Source organism: Filicampus tigris, chromosome 9 (genome assembly GCF_054856515.1).
Source record: "Filicampus tigris isolate MCC_2025a chromosome 9, RoL_Ftig_1.0, whole genome shotgun sequence".
Taxonomy (NCBI): domain Eukaryota; kingdom Metazoa; phylum Chordata; class Actinopteri; order Syngnathiformes; family Syngnathidae; genus Filicampus; species Filicampus tigris.
The window spans coordinates 10,735,015-10,755,000 of NC_141225.1; the positions used below are offsets into that span (position 1 = coordinate 10,735,015).

Genomic DNA, 19,986 nt, shown 5'->3' on the forward strand with positions numbered 1-19,986 from the left:
CCCTGAACCTGCCTTGAAAACCAAATTAAACACTTTAAACTTTGATTGAAACACAAAATAAACACCTTAAACTTTGATTGAAACCCAAATTAAAAACCAAATTAAAAACCTTAAACTTTGATTGAAACCCAAATTAAAAACCTTAAACTTTGAACCTAATCCTGTGTTGAAACCCCAATTTGACAAAATTACCCAAGACTGAAAGCGCAATTTGAAATGCTCACCTTCACTTGAAACCTAGACAGACTCCTGGATAGAAAACCAGCATTTCTTTTCACTTTTACAGAGGCATTAAAAAATGTCATTTTCCAGTGACTAATTAAAGTAATGTTAAAGACAAAAATGTGTCCTATGCTTTTGGAGCTGGTTACAAGTCATCACGAAAAAGGCTCAAACAGGACAAAATTCCACAGTGAAGTTACCATATTTTATTTCTTTTAAGTGCCATTCATGCATATTGGGCAAGGACGGGGCTTGGGTACGGGTGGGTTCAGGTGGTATTGACAATTCTAATAACACTTTACAGCACTAAACGAATACAAAGAGTAGCTGTGTCACCTCATTGGACAGCAAAAGTAATAAATCGTGCAATTTTAAAATTAAAAAAAGGGGAAAATAGGAGGAAAACGAACAAGAAATGACAAAGACGAAATAAAAACAATGAAACACAAACCAAATATATATTATCAACACTGAAAACACTGAATGTAGAAACATAGTACAGGTAAAATGTAGTGTCACACACACCAAAAAAAAAAAAGCCAATGCATTTTCATCACATATATACAATATAGATATATACATACTGTCACCCTCTGATTGGACGATAACAAAATATTCTTTCCCCTCCCTTGTCTATTTTGTGGACTCCCCCCGGCCCCCTAAGAGGAAAAAAGAAGGGGGGGGTGTGATTGAAAAAGACAAATATGTACAAGCACGACGACACCAGCACCGAAGGAAACGACCATTCATTTCAACTGACAGTACTAGGATGATGATGGCTGCTCTTGAAAAACCACTCCAACCGGGATTTTTTTTTTTCCTCATTCAAAACATGTTAAAATCTCCCAAATAATCTCTCTGGCAAGTAAAAACAAACATTGACCCTCCCCAATTTTCTTTCTTTATTTTTTTAATTGATTTTTTAAATCACACCAGCAAAAACACTCGCTCACGCACACAATCAAGTGATCCAGTCATTTTTCTTACACTTTGTCCCTTTTTCAAGCCACATTTTTAAAGTTGTTTTTAATCTTCACCTGGAAGAAGCGAAATCAACTTGACCTCCATAAAGTTTTAGAAGAGGGATGGGCGTAGGCATCCATCAATTGAATTGATTCGTTGTATCTTGGAAGCGATTGGGGAAAACTGGAGTGCACTATGTCATTATTGGCTCTAAACTGAAGTGTGCTGTCACAAGAAGGCAAAATGACATCTGTTGTGGGTAGGTGAGCTACAAAAACAATCCCTGTAATTTTATTTCTACTCGTTTTGCACATCTAGCACTATTAAAAATGATTGTCATAAAACCTTACCCTTAAATGGCAATCTGTCTTAAAGTCCCTGTAAAGTGAAAATAAATCGTAATAAATTGAATAAAAGTATGTTAACAACTCCACCAAATCTGAATGAAAAAAAAATTGGCAAGAATCTAAAATGCTGCTTCAAAATCGTGAAAAAAGAAACCAATGTCTCCGCTCACTAATGCTGTGAGTTTCCGTTGAATGCGCTAAAACGACACCCCGCTCAACTGTTTGTCAAATACCGTATACTACGACCTGGAAAAATGTATTCTATTTTGTCTAACATCTTTCTTACGCCTACACATTAACTACATGTTTGAGCCGTGAAAATATATCTGCGTGATGGGGTGCTGTAAAGCCTGTCCACATGCTGGCTGAGAAATCTGGCAAAAAAAATAAAAAAATCCCACTCTTTCTTCTCTGTCCTCGTGACGTGACACTCATGGCTGACGACGAGGCGCTCTAAAGCGGTCACGCCAACAGACTATCCTGATGCTAGGCGGCTGCATGTCACAACTGCAATTTTGCGTGGGCGTTTTCGTCACACACACAAAAAAAAAAAAAATCATGAAAACCAAAATAGTGAAAAACAGTTTAACACTAAATAACCACAATTGAGTACTACAGTCTTTTCACAGTTCTCAGTTCAGTCTCTGCACGTTTTCAGCAACTATCTTCAAACATGAAGAATGCATTTAGGAACACATTTCTGAGTTCACTTTACAGGGTCTTTAAAGGAATAGTTTAGCATGTTGGGACTAATCTTTTCACACGATGAATAAGTCATCCCTGTGCGTGGTGAGTTTCACTCTGGATTGGAAACATTCCAAATCCATTCATTCGTATGGGACGTGTGTTTTTTTACACACAAAATGGAGGTCGATTGGCATACCCTGGGATGGATTGTTCAATCCCCAGGTGTGGAATCATGGGAAAAGAGAGCCACCGGCTTCTGTTCGGGGAAATACAAATTAGGCATGATCATAATGATTGATTAATTGATTGATTGATTGATCACTGAGAATTCCGCCGGTTGGGTGGAAATGCTTGTTGCAATTGAGGCAAAATGTTGTTGTCACTACTGAGTTGAAACTCATTTGAAGTCTAAAGAAGGACAACATGATGTCAGCTAAGGGAATTGACTCCTCTGGGCAGCGTTATTCTGTTCAATGCAACACCACCATGGAAACAGGAGTTCAGAGTTAAGTGATGGATCACATCTGAATAAAAACTTTTCTCAAAAATGACTAATTCATGTCAGCAATCAAGGAAGTCAAATACCCATCCCTTGTACAAGACCCAGGCTTCAACATCAGATTAAAGGAAAAAGGTTGCAGAGTATGCCTGCGTTGTTGTTTTCGTGACATTTATGACCAAGTGTGTGAGAATTTGCATGTAAGTGTTGTTGTTCGAGCGCCCATCCGATATGGAAGTTTCCAGAACTGCCAATCATCCCGTTTTCTTTCCTGTGTGCTTTTCCGCAAAAATATGTTGTGCTTACAGCAAAACTTCAAATAAAAATGATCGTTATAACCTGTGCCCAAACTCCCAATATAGCACTGAAAAGTCATCTTCATTATATAAAAAATAATAATAATAAAGAAAAGTGATACATTTTTAAAGGGCAAGTAAAGAGCCTATTGATCATTAATCAGTGATTACATTTTTAGCTTTCTGACAAACAATCCAAGTCCTATCTTTAGCCTAATTGTAAACCTAAGTAAGCCCTATTGCTAAACCTAAACTAGTGATTCTCAGTGTTGTACGGTTACCACTGGTGGAATGTGGGCTCCCTCTAGTGGTACACGAAACAATCGTAGAATCAAACTATCAACTATGTTACAGTGAGTTATTATTGTTATTATTTTTTAATTCAGTTCCAATTTGAGTTGTAAATTGGTCTCACTGTACCTTCATTTTCAATGTTTACGTTTTGGTTCAGTAATCTTGAGTAACGGATTGAATTACAACCATCATGCTAACTGTTATCAGGCCTTGAGACCAACGTTAGGCAAAGTAAATGCTGTTTCAGCTAAAGTAGGCTAAGCTGTCAACTATTCTGAGTTATTGAGTGAAAGAGGTTTGTTTTTATTTCCGCTTGTTTTCGCACACGGGCGGTGAGAGATGTTTGAATTGTGTCTACGTTGTTTATGATGACCACTTTGTCAATGTATCGGGTGGTTATTACACAAGGTATCGCCAAAGCAACCCCGTCAAACCAATGACAGCCACCAAAGTGTTTCGAGCCGTCAATACACACTGTGACGTATGACGCTTCTAACGTCATCGGTCATGTGATAGTTGCAGAAAGATACAAGCTGAGAAGAACCATTTCAAAGCAATGTGATTCAGAAGTCTGAAACAAGCTCCGAGGTATCGGTTTCATTTGACCATCAGTAAATGACGGAAGCATGGTTAAAAGGACTGGCGGGCCGCTGAAATTAGAATAGCGGTGACAAACTATAATTTAGCGATGAAAGAAGCACGGTTAAGATAATGATGACAGTTTTAGTTCGGATTAAAATAAAGATGGACTGACGATGACGGATGGGTGGAATGGCCAAATAATTGGCACATTTACAACAAAGCTGATATTGACTGATTATGTTTAAACATAGAAAACAAACGATCGGAAATGATTCAGTCGGCTAGTCTTTCAGATTCAAGCCTAGCTTATCCTCCAGATCTCAAACTTCAACATGGAGGACAAACAAATATAAATCATGTCATTAAAAATGAATCCTAACCTGACCCTCTGCATGCTAGTTACCCACTGAGCAAGCAGCCATTGCAGGGAAATTAGTTAAGTTTATTAGTTGACTTTGTAAGTGTAGTCATTAGTCGTTGCCTCATTCTCTGTGAATGGATGCTTCTTTCGAAAGAAGTCCAGCAGAAGCTTTAACCGAAATGAAAGCTTAAGGAGAGGCAGGAGAGGACTTTATGCTAATTAGTTGTATTTCCTACCTAATGCTAGCCGGACTAGCATTCTTAGCATTTTCATTTTGAGAACACGTGAAAGTATTTTATGAGAGGATTCTGTTGTAATTTTACAAATAGAAGTTAAGCTTTTCACTTTTAGTGCGCTGTTTCTCATAGCTGTTATGACCGACTCCTTTAATGATCAATAGGCTGCTAGATATAAAAAGGAATTAGGGATGGGCATTTCCTTGATTGCCTATTGGAAAAATTAACCTTCTATAAAAAAAAACCTCACAGTTCCAAATGGCAGAAAATAGTAAGGAAAATGTCTATATGGATGTCGATGATAATTGACACCATTTGTTCGAATTTAAGTGAACTCCATTTTGCCTCCATCCCTTCCAGACATAATTAATCAACCATCTATTCTTAAACATCAATGAATAGAAGACTATGCCCATCCCTAAAGCAGTGATTCCCAACCACTGTCATAGTGAAACATTATCAAATTGTACTTAATTGTCCCAAAAATGTTTATTTATTTATCCGCATGCTGCCATTCAAAGAACACGCATGTCATCTTGTGTTGGACTAGACTGGCCCAGATTTTACATTGAATAAATAAAACTGTGAGTAAATTGAGACGAGATCATCAATATTTCAGCACGTTTATATACTTCTTGTGACATTTTTGTTTGATAGTGTGCCGTGACATTTTTGTAAATGTGTGTATTGGCTCAATAAAGGTTGGGAAATATTGCCCTAAAGGGAACATCGATGGACAGAATGACGTGGACGTGGATGTGCCTCCACCTTTAAAAACAAAACAACACAAAACATTTGGTATCTTGCTGCTTCACACTTGTGACTTAAATTAAAATACAAAATAAACTTTTGCAACATTAGGCTGACTTTACCTGTAATTTTACCTTTTTTCCCCTCTTTCAATGTGGCCTAAACACTCCTTTGTATATGATCACATTGGTTGGCTTTCGTTCTATGGTTTTATGTTGTTAACAATAGGCTTTGAAGACCTTTTTTTCCCTCTCTTTTTTCTTTTTTTTCATCTTTTAATCACCCTGTTCACCTGTTCAAAACCTCAGCGGGCATAATCCAAACATCGCCACCAGCCACACGGGGGCCCTCTTCCACCGTTGAGCGCACAGTCACATGACTCACAGACGTGGCCTGTGTTTCTTTTACAAAACAATAAGATAAAAAAAACAAAAAAAGAGAGCTAAATTCATCCACGAGGCAGCTGAGGCCAACACGAGAAGAAGAATCCCAAGCTCAAATCACAGAACAGTGGTGGAGTGGCTTGGCTAAAAGTGGGACTAAATTGGGTGGGGGCAGAGGGCGGGGCTTGGTTTTTGGAAGGCCGCTGGTTCAGATGGTGAGAGGAGCGGGCTGGAGACATACTCTTGATCCTGTCCCACTAATATGATTGTCTTTTTCTGATTATGTAAAAATGTTTCAGCGCAGCCCGTCTAATGTTCGCCCACCTAGAAGGGGAGGGGCTTGTGGGTGAAGTGGGGTCCTCTTCTTCCATCTCCTACCCATCCCATGGCCTTTTTTTAGCCCAGCCTGATTTTCTCTGGCTTCCACCTCCTCGCTCTCCACTCATTTTGTTTGCAAAAAGAAAGAAAAAAAAAACGGAGAGAACGAGGCTACACAATGGAGTCCCAGTCAAAATCATCCTGGATGTCGTCGGCCGGCATGCGATGCATCTGGAAGTTTCTGCTCGGCATCATGTGCTGCTGGTTCATCTGAGCGTGGTGTCCTGGCGATGAATGAAATAAAATCAACAAAGGTATTTGTTTGTGTGTCAATCCACCCATTTTCTATAACATTATATTCAGTAGGGTGCCGGGTGAGCTGGGGCCTACAACTAGACGACTTTAGATCGAGAGGGAGGGGGGTCAGAATTTTGAGGTACAAGTACTAATCACTCAGCTGCCTGTATGTCTTTCTGTCTGTCTGAGTCTCACCAGTCATAGTGGGTCCTGCGCTGCTCATGGGGGGCATGTGGGGATACCCTGGAGGGCCCATCATGGACATGCTCTGTCTGGAGTCCATATAGAGATTTCCTGAAAAGACAGATACCATAGCAAACAATGCGCACTCAAACTACCGTTTTTTGCTAATAAAGGTTTTTAGTCCAAAGCAAACTGCACCATGTGTCATACATACAGTACAATACAATAATTGTATTGTAAGGTGGAAGAAACAGGAGGCATTTAAAGCTGAAAGATACACCTCAATCACACTTGAATTATTAAGCCTATGAGAACAGCTGAACTTTATTTGGGGTTAGTCACATTAAACGGTAGCAGTTGTGTGCTGACTTCCACTGAACATGAGTTTGTATATGATTGGTCAATTTTACCATGTGGTCATAGCCACATGGTAGTTATAAGAGGGTGCAAACACTTGTGCAACCAACCGCATAATAGCACTTGTTAATTTTTATTTCCTCGTCTTGAAAAGATTATAATACAATTGAGTTGTACAGATTATGAGTCACATTAATGGTGGAAAAAGTTTTGAAATGGTTCATCTTTCTTGGTCTCTTTTTTTTTTTTTTTTTAGATCACAAGTATTTGGGATTTGCACAGGGGTGTGGAGATTTTTTATATCAATTGTGCACAAATATAGCCATACTTAAACTCCATTTCTTCTGATTCGCTCCCATTTATAACAGCCAAAATGGATCTTTAGTGCAACATTACTGATCCCAATGACATGTTTGTATGTCATTTCACAGAGGGTTTGAAAAAGTCTGGTACTGAATGAGTTAATTGCACCAAAGGCAAAACAGTGTACTGTATGTTAATATGACCTCACTATTTGGCAAGCAAGCATTATGCAGCTTTAGTAACAAAATGCCCCTTATTTTAAAGTGGCATCCACATGTGTACAAATAACACAAGCCGTAAAACACAAATAAGCTCAGTAACTGCTGTGAGCACAACACGGGTGTCGGGTGTCAAACCTGTGCCGAGGTGCTGGCTGGGTTTGTTTGGGTGCATGGGCGCGTGACAGACTGCCGGCTGCACCGTCCCCTGCGGCTGGATAACGCCGGTGCGGGCAAAGAACTGGTTGATGGACGAGCACAGGTCGGCGATCTGTGTGGGCTCCAGCGACCAGTTGTTCAACTCGGCCTGCCTCATACTCTCTCGCAATCCTGAGCAGGCGAAATGGAAAAAAGTCACTCAAGCCACAGTCCTGACTTTGACCTTTTACATTAAAGCTACTCAAGAGTCCACCTTGGAAAGGTGACAGGTCCACATCCGCCCAGTTATAGCTGCTCGCAATGCGGCAGCTTTCTTTCAGTGCGTCCAGATTGGGGTACCAGTCAGAAAGTAAACCTGCAAGACAACAAATACAAAATATAGCTATTCGCCAAAATCAAAAAAATCATTTTATTTCTCAATGTAAATTCAGCACCCCATCTTGACAGAAAAAAAATGAAATATATATGCATATTTATTATAATAACGAAATATCATATGGTCATAAGTAGTGTTGTCATGATAGCACATTTTTAAGTTCGATTCGATACTAGCAAAAACGACTCGTTACCACGGTGGGGGGGGACACTTTTTCACTCATCATTGTTTTAGGTCAAATTTTCAAATAGGTAACGCTCATCAATTAAAACAATCTAGATATCTTTGTAACAGTGCAAACAACTGCAATTTTATTGTCTTACATTCTTGTAAACATTAACTGATTCACTGCCAGACATTTTTAGACCCTCTTTTATCCTAACGTTTGAAAAAAAAAAAATGGATTCAGGCCACTCTGCCATACAGCCCCGACTGGTGGAGGGCTGCAGTTATAGTTGACTATGTGGAACTTTCTCCCATCTCCCTAGTTTATCTCATGAGCTCAGTCACATTGATCTTCGGGCTCTTTACCTCTGTCACCAAAGCTCTTCTCAGACGATTGCTCAGTTTGGCTGGACAGCCAGGTCGAGGAAGAGTTGCGGTCTTCCCAAACTTCTTCCATTTGAGGATTATGGAGGCCACTGTGCTCTTAGGAACCTTGAGTGCTGCAGAAATTATTTTGTAAGCTTGGCCGGATCTGTGCCTTGCCACAATTCTGTCTCTGATCCCCTGGGCAGTTCCTTTGACCTCATAATTCTCATTTTCTCTGACATGCACTGTCAGTTGTAAGATCTTATATAGACTTTTCCTAATCAAGTCCAATGAGTTTAATTAAGAGCAGAACCATCTCAAGGAGGATTAGAAGAAATGGCCAGCAGGTGAGTTAAATATGAAGGTCGCTGCAAAGGGTCTGAATACTTATGACCATATGATATTTCAGTTCTTCTCTTTTCATAAATTTGCAAAAATGTCCACATCTCTGTTTTTTTCTGTCAAGATGGGGTGCTGAGTGTTCATTAATGAGAAATAAAATGAACTTTTTTGATTTTGGCAAATGGCTGCAATGACACAAAACGTGAACATTTTCAAGGGGTCTAAATACTTTCCGTAGCCACTGTAAATCTTTTTATTTATTTTTATTATTTATGTATTTATTTACTAAATTTAATGGGATTTAGAAATGATCGGAAGGAGAATCTTGGAGAGATTTTTAGATCAAAATTAATAATTTTTTGATACTAAAATGTATTTAATTCATATATGAATTTTGGATTTTCCTTTGAGATTTTTAAAGCATAATTTAATGGGGAAATGAATTAAACAACTTCCTAGGATTTTGATAAAACGCAAAGTGAACATTGAACATTTCGAGGGATATGTATTATTTTTTATTTTAGAAATATTTAAATCGAATGTTTAACTTCAGAGCAAAGTTTAATGGGAACATTGAACTTATTATTGTTATTATTAAAAAAAAAATTGTAGCCAAATGGAGTGTAAACATTAAAACATTTGGGATAATTGTAGAAAATGTTAATTTAAAAAAAGATATTTTTACAGAAAGATTAGATTTAATTTGTTGGAGGATTGGAGGTTTATTTTTTTATAGAAAAATTAAATGGGAAAATCCTTGGAAAAACACCTACAAGATAGATAAAAAAAAAAATCCAAGTGACACATTTAACTCATTCTATCCCAATGACATATTTAAATGTCATTTCACAGAGGGTCTGAAAAAGTATGGTACTGAATGAGTTAATAATGCAAGTAAACAGACTGAGGATAATAAATATACTGTGTCTGTACATTTATTATGAATTTAAATTATGTAAAGTGTCCATTAGGAGGCGCCAGTCCGCTGTGCAAGTCCTTCACAAGGCTGCTGCTTGGCTTTGTTCTCCCCTCAGATAAATAACAATATGATTTATTGTTTAGCACTTAGAACAGCTTCTCCACGCTTAGCGACTACAAACTAGATGCAAAATCGATTTCAGCAACCTCCTCTGTTGTGTGCGTGCGTGATGAACAGGGCAAAGAGAAAATAGGCGGCGGTTTCAGGCCAGGTTACCTGGATTGCAGGCCATCTGCTGCTGGGCGTGATGCTGCTGGTGGGAGAGGCTCTGATGCTGCGGAGGGTGTTGGCCGTGCTGTGCGTGTTGGGCGGGATGCGGAGTGTGCTGCTGCGGGTGCTGGCCGTGGGACGGGTGCTGCTGCGGGTGTTGGCTGTGCTGCGGGTGCTGGCCGTGCTGCGGGTGCTGGCCGTGCTGCGGGTGCTGGTTGTGCGGGCCAGCGTGCTGCGGGAGGTGCTGCGCGTGTGGGGAGCCGTGTCCGGGGTGGGCTTGCGCCGGGTGGGAGAGGGGCACCTGGCCGCTGTTGTTGGAGTGGCTGTTGGGCTGGTTGTTGGACAGGTTGTTCTGCGTGCTGATGGCGCCGCCGGGGGAGTGTTGATAGGAGCAGGATGTGTGGGTCTGTTGCGATGCATCTGACGGTATTCCCATCAGGCCTGGAAAGCAAAACGCACAGTGCCATTATTGGCAATTGCTCCCAATTATTACACAAACAGGCCAGCTCCGTTGACATGAAGGTAAATAAAATCACATGAAACCAAGTTTCCAACCTGCTTGGATCCGTTTCTTCACCTCCTTACCACACTCACTGTTGCTCTGGACTGTTGACCCCAATTATTTCAAATCCTCCACCCAGGCTATCTCTTCTCCCTGTAACCTGATTCTTCCCCAACCTCTCCTTTCCGCTTCCACCTTTCTGAATGTTCCTCCTCCTGCTCCCTGATTTCACTGCAAATCACATCATCTGCAAACATCATAGTCCATGGGGATTCCAGTCTCACCTCATCTGTCAGCCTATCCATCACTATTGCAAAGAGCAAGGGGCTTAGAGCTGATCCCTGTCCTCTGTCACACCCAGAGTACACCTCACTACTGTTCTGCTGCCCTCACAAATGTCCTGTACTATTCTAACACAGTTCTCTGCCACCCCAGACTTCCTCATGCAGTCCCACAGTACCTCTCTGGGTAGCCTGTCATAGGCTTTCTCTTGATCATCAACGACACAATGCAGCTCCTTCTGACCTTCTCTGTACGTCTCCATCAACACCCTCAAGGTAAATAATACATCTGTGGCACTCTTCCTAGGCATTAAATCATACTGCTGCTCACAAATACTCGCTACTATTGACACTAATAAACAACTGCTGACTAACTACTCACCCTACTGTTTTGGTTCAAAATGTAATGGGAACAATAACATATTTTCAACATTTTATAGCAGAATTACATTTTTGTAGGAAAATGTAGGAAAATGTAATGGAAACTAATATATATGTATATATATATATATATATGTATATATATATATATATATATATATATATATGTATATATATATATATATATATATATATATATATATGTATATATATATATATATATATATATATATGTATATATATATATATATATATATATATATATATATATATATATATATATATATATATATATATATATATATATAATTTTTTTTTTACAGTTTTATTGAAAAGTGTAATGGGGAGGTGAATTTAATGTGAATTTTAAATATTTAAAAACTTTGGGAACATGAAACTTTTGACATTTTACAGCAAATAGACAAAATATTGACTATATTTTGTAACAAAATTTAATGAGAACATTACAATTTGCTTTTCATATTTTTATGGCAAAATCCTCCTTGAAAGAGTACCTACCCATCATTTAAAAAAAAAATCCAGGTAGCTATGGTTGAAGATGCATTGGTGTGCATCATATCTAGAGTTGTTTCTAATATCTTTGTTAAGGCAGACTCTTTACTGGATCTCATTAGATTGCACTTGCATACTAATATTGTGGCTGGGGATGGTACATTCTCCCTGGCAAATTAATCGAGCATGAAAACAATTTGTTGCGGCTCTGCGCTGACTGACAGCAGATTAAGTGTTCTGTCAATAAAATGACAGAAAATAGTGACAAATGACGCAAAACAAGCGCATTTCCCAGACGCTCTGATGTCCTCGTATTGCTCCTGTGGTCACCGGACACTCGGCAGTCCAAAGATAGCATCGCAGAAGGATGGGGAAAAGCAGGAAATCACATTTAATAAGCTGCACCATGGCCATCCTTTGTTCTTCTGGAGCTAGTAAAGCTCATCAAGGACGTGCAAGTAGGATTTTCAACAAGCTGTACTTTACTTTGTTATTAATATTTCTGGCAACTTTTACTTGTACTCAATATTATAAAAACAAAATGTAAATGTGTACTTTTACTCTTATACATTTTCCCTAACCACCTTTATTAGTCACTACTATGAAATAAAATCCAAAGAAACTGTGCTTTGACGCATAAACCGGACTGAACCGAATGTATTGTGAAATGCAGCGTGCACTACAGTTGTGCAACAACATTAGCGATAGCATCGGCAACTAACAGGATAGAGCGAGGTGTTATTGATCTGCTCCCACCACATCGACTTAACTACATGTGGCTTGCAACAGGTCAGATAGTTAACTTAATGGACATGTCATTGGTTTATTAGCACAGTGAGCCGCAAAGTGTGCCACTCGTGGTACGTGGGCTCCCTCTAGTGGTATGCAAAGAATCACTGAATTAAATGTGAATAAGTAATGTGCACATTTTAAAATATCCAATCCAGTACAGTACATTTTTTGAGTACAGTTCAGTTGTATTTAACTTTTTAGTAGAGTACTATACATTTGTATTTAATTGTTTACACCACCATGTCCAAAGTCCGACCCGGGCGCCAAATGCAGCCCTTGTTCATAGTTCTACTGGCCCGCAGGCAGTGGCATAAAATTAATAATGAGTGGCTCGTCAGTAGTGTTGACCATGGTACAAAATACACGTAAAAAACAAAACAAAACAAAACAAAAAAACAGTTTTATATAAAAGTTGTTTTATATTTCACCACCAGATGGCAGCAGGCCTATGGCTACCATTTCAGGTGTTTTCGGAAATAACACCACTCAAAGTCGTGTTCGGTGTCAGAGTGAGCACCTTGCTGCATGGCCTTTGGTCTTTCCAAACCAATTCTAAAATAGAGACTGGAATAGAAACAGAAAGTTGACAGAGGATGGAAATGAAAAATGGCTTGCCTAACATTTAACGGAAGGTTATTCCAGAAGGAAGGACCAGCAACAGAAAAGGCCCAATCAATTATTTTTAATTCTATCTCATTTTTATTATTATTTTTTTTTAAAAAGTAGAATATTATAGAGTGCTATTTTTCTCATTTCAAAATTTGAAATAGAAGTGTTTTTAGTTATGAGCATGGTGGGAAAGGATTACATTTCACAACACTTCACTGTACTTTCCTCATGGCTCAAACTGCTACCTTTGCACTGATCTCCATCCTTCAATTGAAACAAAAGGTAAACTATTGATCTTGCACTTTCCAAAAAACAAAACATTAAAGCTGTTTTATATAAACACCGTGCGGGGGCATTGTTTACACACAACTGATTCGGACCAGAGAAAGCAAACTATTACTATTAGACAAATGGGATATGGCTCCCGTGTGTAAGTAGCTGCACACTTGAGATAGTCCAGCTGCCTTTCTCTTGACTCACAGGGTGACTCAGCATGCCGAGGTTCACAAGTCAGACACGCACACACACATAATAACAGTGTTACTTTGTCGTCATCTGGTGGCATCTTAGCGCCAAGGAACTATGAAATGAATTGAGGAGCTTCATTTAGATAAAATTAGTCCTCCACCACCATCGTATGGCATATATACAGTAGGTAATAACAAACCCTTTTTGGGGGACATTCATTACTCGCATGGGGCGAGTATACTAATAACAGGGGCATCACTGTAAATAAATCAAATCATGCAGTTAATCATTTATTTTCATTATTCTGAATATCATTGGCGTTGGGCCAAAACCTCATAAGTCACATTTTGGTGAATTTCATATTTTTTTTCATATTAATTGATGCTTCATTTGCCTTTACCTCAGCAGGGTTTTTCCTGCATTCAAAATTGTGAGGCGGTCGCCCACGCGCTAATTTGGTGCCCGCCTCCAGCCAGAGCGATTGAAAATTGCTCAACACAGCGCGATTGAGGTCTCCGGCAGCAACCTATTTTAAGTGCAGTTGCAGCATTTGCCACTATGGAGGCGCTATATCAAGCCTTGCCAACCTGTGTATTGTGAACCACATGCAGCTCTTTGCCCAGTTTCATGCGGCTGTTAACGCCCTCTTTGCTCTGTCAATGTGTATGTGGTGAGGGGCAGCGCCACAGAATGGAGCATTGTTTGCCGGCGCTGCGCGTACTCACAAGAGCTGGACCGTCACCAAGTTCCCGTCTGCATATTTAAAGGAATTTCATTAGGGAAAACTAATTTGCTGTTAGAGCAATATGAGTTACGGGTTTGGTCAGAGAACAAAGTCAAGGTACCACAGTATACTGCATACCAACAAACTGAGAAAAAAAATCCCAAAAATTCAACAGAACAGTATCACAAACTGTTAAATAAATATTTTTCGACACAGAAGTCTCCACTTTGCATACTTTTCAAGAACCGGAAATGTATAAGGTTGAATTTCACTCTTTTCCATATTTGTGTAGAAACCCTGAGAAGTACCTTTCAGGCCTCCGCAATAGTCATCCAAACACCTACTGCAGAGGTGCCAAAGGTGCACCTCTCTTATCAGAACCAACATTGTCCAAGTGGGGAAAGCAATGAACGCAGCGGCAGAATAATAATGCCAGCTCATTACCTATTATCAAAGCCGGCGAATTAGCTCGCTGTCGACACGGCGGCGCGCGTGTCAAATCCTCCAGCTAGATTATTTACGCTTTTTAATTGCTGGAGGTTGTCTGACAAGGGGATGGATGCGCATACACACACGCAAACAAAAAAGGTAGCAACTTTAATGAAACATAGATGATAGATTAAAGGGAGAGGAGCTCTTTGAAAAGCATGAAATGCATTTGATTGGTGAAAAGTAGGTTAGACACAGAAAGCTCAGACGACTTTGCTCATAACCCGCTTGTCAAGTGCTCTTTGTTTATCAGTCAATCAGATTAGGAGCAAAACTGCATTTTGTTCTAGCGGGACCCTTCCACCGAGTTTTTTTTTTTGGGGTGGGGAGGGGTTGGTTGGTTTCCGCATCCACATATCCACACGCTCAATCTGCTGCTATGTATTACAGTCGAACATGTCTCCATCACGGTGACGGATGAAGCTCAATACAACAGAATTACAAGGGGGATTGGACTTGCTTCCCGGATGAGACGCGGCCAGCAGGGGAAAACATTTCAATGCTGACAAGAAACAGATGCCAGCAGGCTTTTGACAAATGCGAAGCAAGGCGGGTGCCTTAATTGTGGCTTCTTTATTTGCCTCAATCAAAAATGTTACGAGGCATGCCAATGATATTTTAAAGGGGAGGAAGATATCAGATCATCAAGTCATCCGATCATAACCTTGTATGTTGTGATGGTGTTAAGTGGTCACGTTGAAGATTTGACAGCCATTGTGCGCGTCTGCTTTCAAACAATTTCGTTTGCGCCTCCGGTTAATTTGAATCACTGCCGGTATCACAAAATAAAATCTCTAGTTGACCGATTAGAGCAACCATAAACAGCACAGGTGTTAACCATTTTTAGAAACACATAACGGACTTCTGTTATCTCACTCACTCGCCCCTCTGGCAGCATACAAATATGACGTCACGCATTGGGGGGGGGGTCGGTTAGAATCACTGAATATATTTTAGTACAAATCTACAAAAGTACAAATGCTGCACCTTGCTTTATTACAAATGTACATTCATGTGAATACAGTGCGTATCCCATGTCTCACTCTCACAAGCACGAAGAGCTATGAAAATAGGCTGTTTATTCAATATATGTATTTTGTGTGTATATGTTACTACAGATACTTCGCAAGTGATGATTTAAATATGAATAATTTTACATCCAAGTGATGTAAAAAAATTTCACTTATTTTGGATTTTTTTCAAACGGTGAGGTATCGGTACAGTATCGGCATCGGCCCGTACTGTACAGCCAGGTGGCGGAATCGGTATCGGGGCCAAAAAGTGGTATCGGAACAACACTAGTTACCACCCAGAGTTGAGTGCTGCGACCCGTCGGAGATGATAACAGCCGACTTACTCTGTCAGGTGCTCTTGCAACTCTCCCACCAAACCCCGAAAGAGTAAGAAAAATGACCAAATCCATTGCAGAGTACATTGCATCAGATTTGCGATCGAATCTGTTGTGGGTGGAAGGAAGGGGCTTTCGCAGCCCTGTTGCACAGTGACGCTGTATATAAAATTCCCGCGGAACATGTAGATTACTTCTTTCTTTACTTCACACAAAAACCTAGAATATGCACACCTTCTGCAAGATTAACAGTTTAAAGTCTGTTATTTATTGTTACAAAATATGCTGCTTAATATTTCGAATAATAAAGCTGTTCTGTTTGTTGGCAATTTCTCAGGGCTTAATATTAGTGTTAATTACACCACTCACAGTAACGAGTGGAACAAGCTCGAACTTTTATTGCTCTTAACAGAGGAACTACACAGTACAGTACTTCTACCAGCCATATCGCTACGGCACTGCGCGCCTTTTTCTTTCTTCAGTCTCATCCTCTTTTGTTTTTGTCCGCCCAGGGACATTTTTGCTCTCTGGTTCACTTCGCCAACAGTCATTTTTCACACAATGTTCAACACTGCCCTCTGTTGTAATGCACAATATCACGTCCAACATAAACTACATGTGGAATAAAGGTCACCAATTGAAATATCATCCATCCATCCATTATCTAAACCGCTTTATCCTCACGAGGGCCGCGGGGGTGCTGTCTTCGGGCAGAAGGCGGGGTACACCCCGAACTGGTTGCCAGCCAATCGCAGGGCAAATTGCAATATCATTTAAAAGAAAATATACTACAGATGCTATACACAATATATATATATATATATATATATATATATATATATATATAGAGGTCAATAACCAGCATGGAGCAATGTAAAACTTTTTCAATTGTGATTAAGCCATATCCAAAAGAATGCACGCAACAATTTGCCTGTGAGTACGTTGCAGGGAATGCAAAAGTAAAGTCAAACAGCATATTATTTCCTTTTATCACCTCAGCCGAAATGTGCCGTTTGATACATCAATCCCCCCAAAAAAGCCTCGCATTGTGATGACATTTACGCGAGGGAACACTCAGCAGGCACTTCATTAGGAACACCTACACAATCCAATGACATCCAAAAATTGTGCATTTCGACAATAAAAGGCAAAATCTGAGTGTGTGTTCTTACTGCGGCACACACAGCAAACCACAAACATAATATGTCCACAACCCCCCAACCTGACCATGTGCATCTGTGAGGATTTGTGATCGTAAATATTGAACAGTATCATTTAGGATGCATCACAACCTGCCACTCTTTAAAGCGGTGGTATAACTCCGTTTGCCAGTCAGCGAGGTGCTCGGCCAGATTGAACGTGTTCCCACCTCGAGCCACGGTAGTTTTAAAAAAAAGCCTTATAGACGGTATTTTTTTGTCATGTTGGTCGGCTTGCCATGGCTGTCGGTCATGTAAGTAAAAAAGTTCTAGTTAGCCCCTCATGATTTTCAAAGAGGAGTGGAGGTGCAGCCAGCGCTTCAATGCTTTGAGAACATCTTGACACGCAGAATGCGTGCCACTTAAAGGCGTTTCAACAGGTCGGCAGACAGGCGGCTATGCGCGTATGTACACTTGCCTTTAAGATAGAGTTGGTGAGCTATGTGTGCTTTTTTTGTTTTTTAAATCCCCGTATTAAAAAAAAAAAAAAAAAAAAAAAAGGGTGCTGAGACGTTTTTGACGCCGAGAAAGGTAAGAGCCCGGATTCAAACCCACGACCCCTGCACTTTGAGGCGGATGTGCTAACCACCATGCAATATTGATAATTGATATTCCTAATTACTAATGGTTGAACAAATTACTCATAGTAGTTGTTTTTATCCAAAAATGAATGCATAAACCATGCAAAAAAAAAAAATATATATATATATATATATATATATATATATATATATATACACACTTGGGGATTTTCCACATGTACCGTACAGCATCTACTGTGGATATTTATTTTACACAGTCAGTTAGTATGAAAAAAAAAAAGACAAAAATGTGTGGAATTCTTCCAGATGAGCAGAATACGGTTTTTCAAATAAAAATAAACATATATAACATCCATCCATTCAGTTTCTACAGCGCACACCACAGCATAATGGATCAGGATAATGTTTTGGTGACATCAGACAATCCTGCTAACTTTGACGGAAAGCAGGGGGGAAATGACACTCACCTTGCTGGCTGAAGGACTGTTCAAAAACGGACTTGTAAAGGCTGCGGAAGGAGGCACTGAGATCTTCAAATTCAGAGAACATGAGTTGCTTGTCTCTGTCGGGCATGCTGTACTGGGACTGGGGCTGCTGGAGGCTCAGAGACTGGGACACGGGTTCGGGGTGACTGGTCACCTGGTGGGGAGGGAGGACAATTACAAAGTTAAGAAGAAAAAGTCAAAAACATGCTACACTGAACCCTCATTTATCCCCGCCCAAGGTCACACCCAACCATTGATTTGTTCAAGTAAACTCCAAGCGAAGCTAAAGTTTTGCTGCATGCATGCAGTCCGCAGGGGAAGTCGTGTACAGTGCTGACGATACAATGATGAAACACGCTCATGAATTATACAAACACTTTTTCAGAGATGGTCATGGAAGTGCCAAAAGCAGCAATGGAATATTTTACAGAATATTTGAGTTTCATGTGCATGTAGGAAAATGAAAAATAAGTTGGTATTTTCAGAGCGTGTGCTTCTGTCTGAAGCTAACACAACATTTGAATACTGTATATTGTGTTGTGCCGTATAAGCAGGCCACTTTTTGGTTCACGGAGGACAACACAAGATGAATGGACCAAACCACAACAGTACTTACATATTGGTTCAAATAAAATGTACTGCACCTATTGGCCATTCCACCAAATTGTGTCATTTGTGTCCCCAGGAAATAAAATGCTTGATAAAACTGCATGTAAAATCTATTTTCTTATTATGCAAGTGTCCTGCACATTGATATGATTGGATATCTATTAAATTAATACAATTTAATAGATGGATTTCACCTACTACCTTGAAAATTTGAAACATAGCATGTGTTACATGGACCCGCTTCCTAAAATTAGACTTTACCATGAAAAAACAAAAAATTAAATCTTTCAGATATTTTACATATTTGTGTTACTATACTTTATTTTCTTAAAATAAATAAATAAATAAATAAATTCACACTTTAGTCATGTCCCTGGGTTTTCGCTCAGTGCTTTTACACTAACACTGTGTCCTACATTAAGCCTTTTTGGGTGATGGACCGACACCATGTTGTGGTGGTCCTGCCAGAACCGGCACTGGCCCAGTATTTTCATGATATAATACGACAAGTTTCAATAATGATTTCATATTCAGCATCTTTATACTGTACGATTTAAGCCTTTAGGAAAACTTAGGTACTGTGTAGGTACTTATTTTTGCATGTATTTTTTTGCAGAATAAAATCTACCTGGATATTTAAGAGTTGACATTTTTTGGGCTTTATAGCTTGTTCAAGCTCTTGGACTGGTCACAAAAATGTTTTTACAGCGCAGTAAAAACAATGATGATAGATCAATTTAAGTGGATAAAACTGAAAATGTTGACAAATAAATTTGAAAAAGACAAGAAGGTGGTGATTTTATCATTTTTACAGTATGTCAAAAATGTGTACTGGCCTAGTCAGGCCAAGGTCAGTGAACTTTGGGGGGCGCTGCAAAGTCACGTAGTGGCTGTGGGGCCATCGGGCACTGTTAATGTAGAACCTTGCAACATACTGTATTACATCCTGTGAAAAATTGTTAAAATAATGTATACACACAGTAAATCGATTATTTACCAAGGACTAATTTTAACTATGACTTGGGGTTGAAATCTCAGCACTTTGTTATTATTTTAATTATTTTTGATGCAATTTGTTTTTGATTTTTTTTGTTGCATTTCGGAAATGCAATTACCATGAATGTCCTATGGCTGTATTTCATGGATTTGCT

The 19,986-nt window shown here is 39.5% G+C and overlaps 1 protein-coding gene across 1 annotated transcript in view; it reads right to left on the reverse strand.

Moving 5' to 3' along the window:
- Nucleotides 1–405: 405 nt before the first annotated feature.
- Nucleotides 406–19,986, reverse strand: part of foxj3 (forkhead box J3) — a 127,263-nt gene continuing 107,682 nt past the window's right edge. The window contains exons 7-12 of the mRNA XM_086041148.1: nucleotides 18,209–18,380; nucleotides 9,900–10,334; nucleotides 7,709–7,810; nucleotides 7,435–7,626; nucleotides 6,431–6,529; nucleotides 406–6,222 (exon numbers count right to left, since the gene is read on the reverse strand). Of these exons, the coding sequence (XP_085897274.1) occupies nucleotides 6,110–6,222; nucleotides 6,431–6,529; nucleotides 7,435–7,626; nucleotides 7,709–7,810; nucleotides 9,900–10,334; nucleotides 18,209–18,380 (1,113 nt within the window). The 3' untranslated portion in view covers nucleotides 406–6,109. The remainder of the gene's footprint in view (nucleotides 6,223–6,430; nucleotides 6,530–7,434; nucleotides 7,627–7,708; nucleotides 7,811–9,899; nucleotides 10,335–18,208; nucleotides 18,381–19,986) is intronic.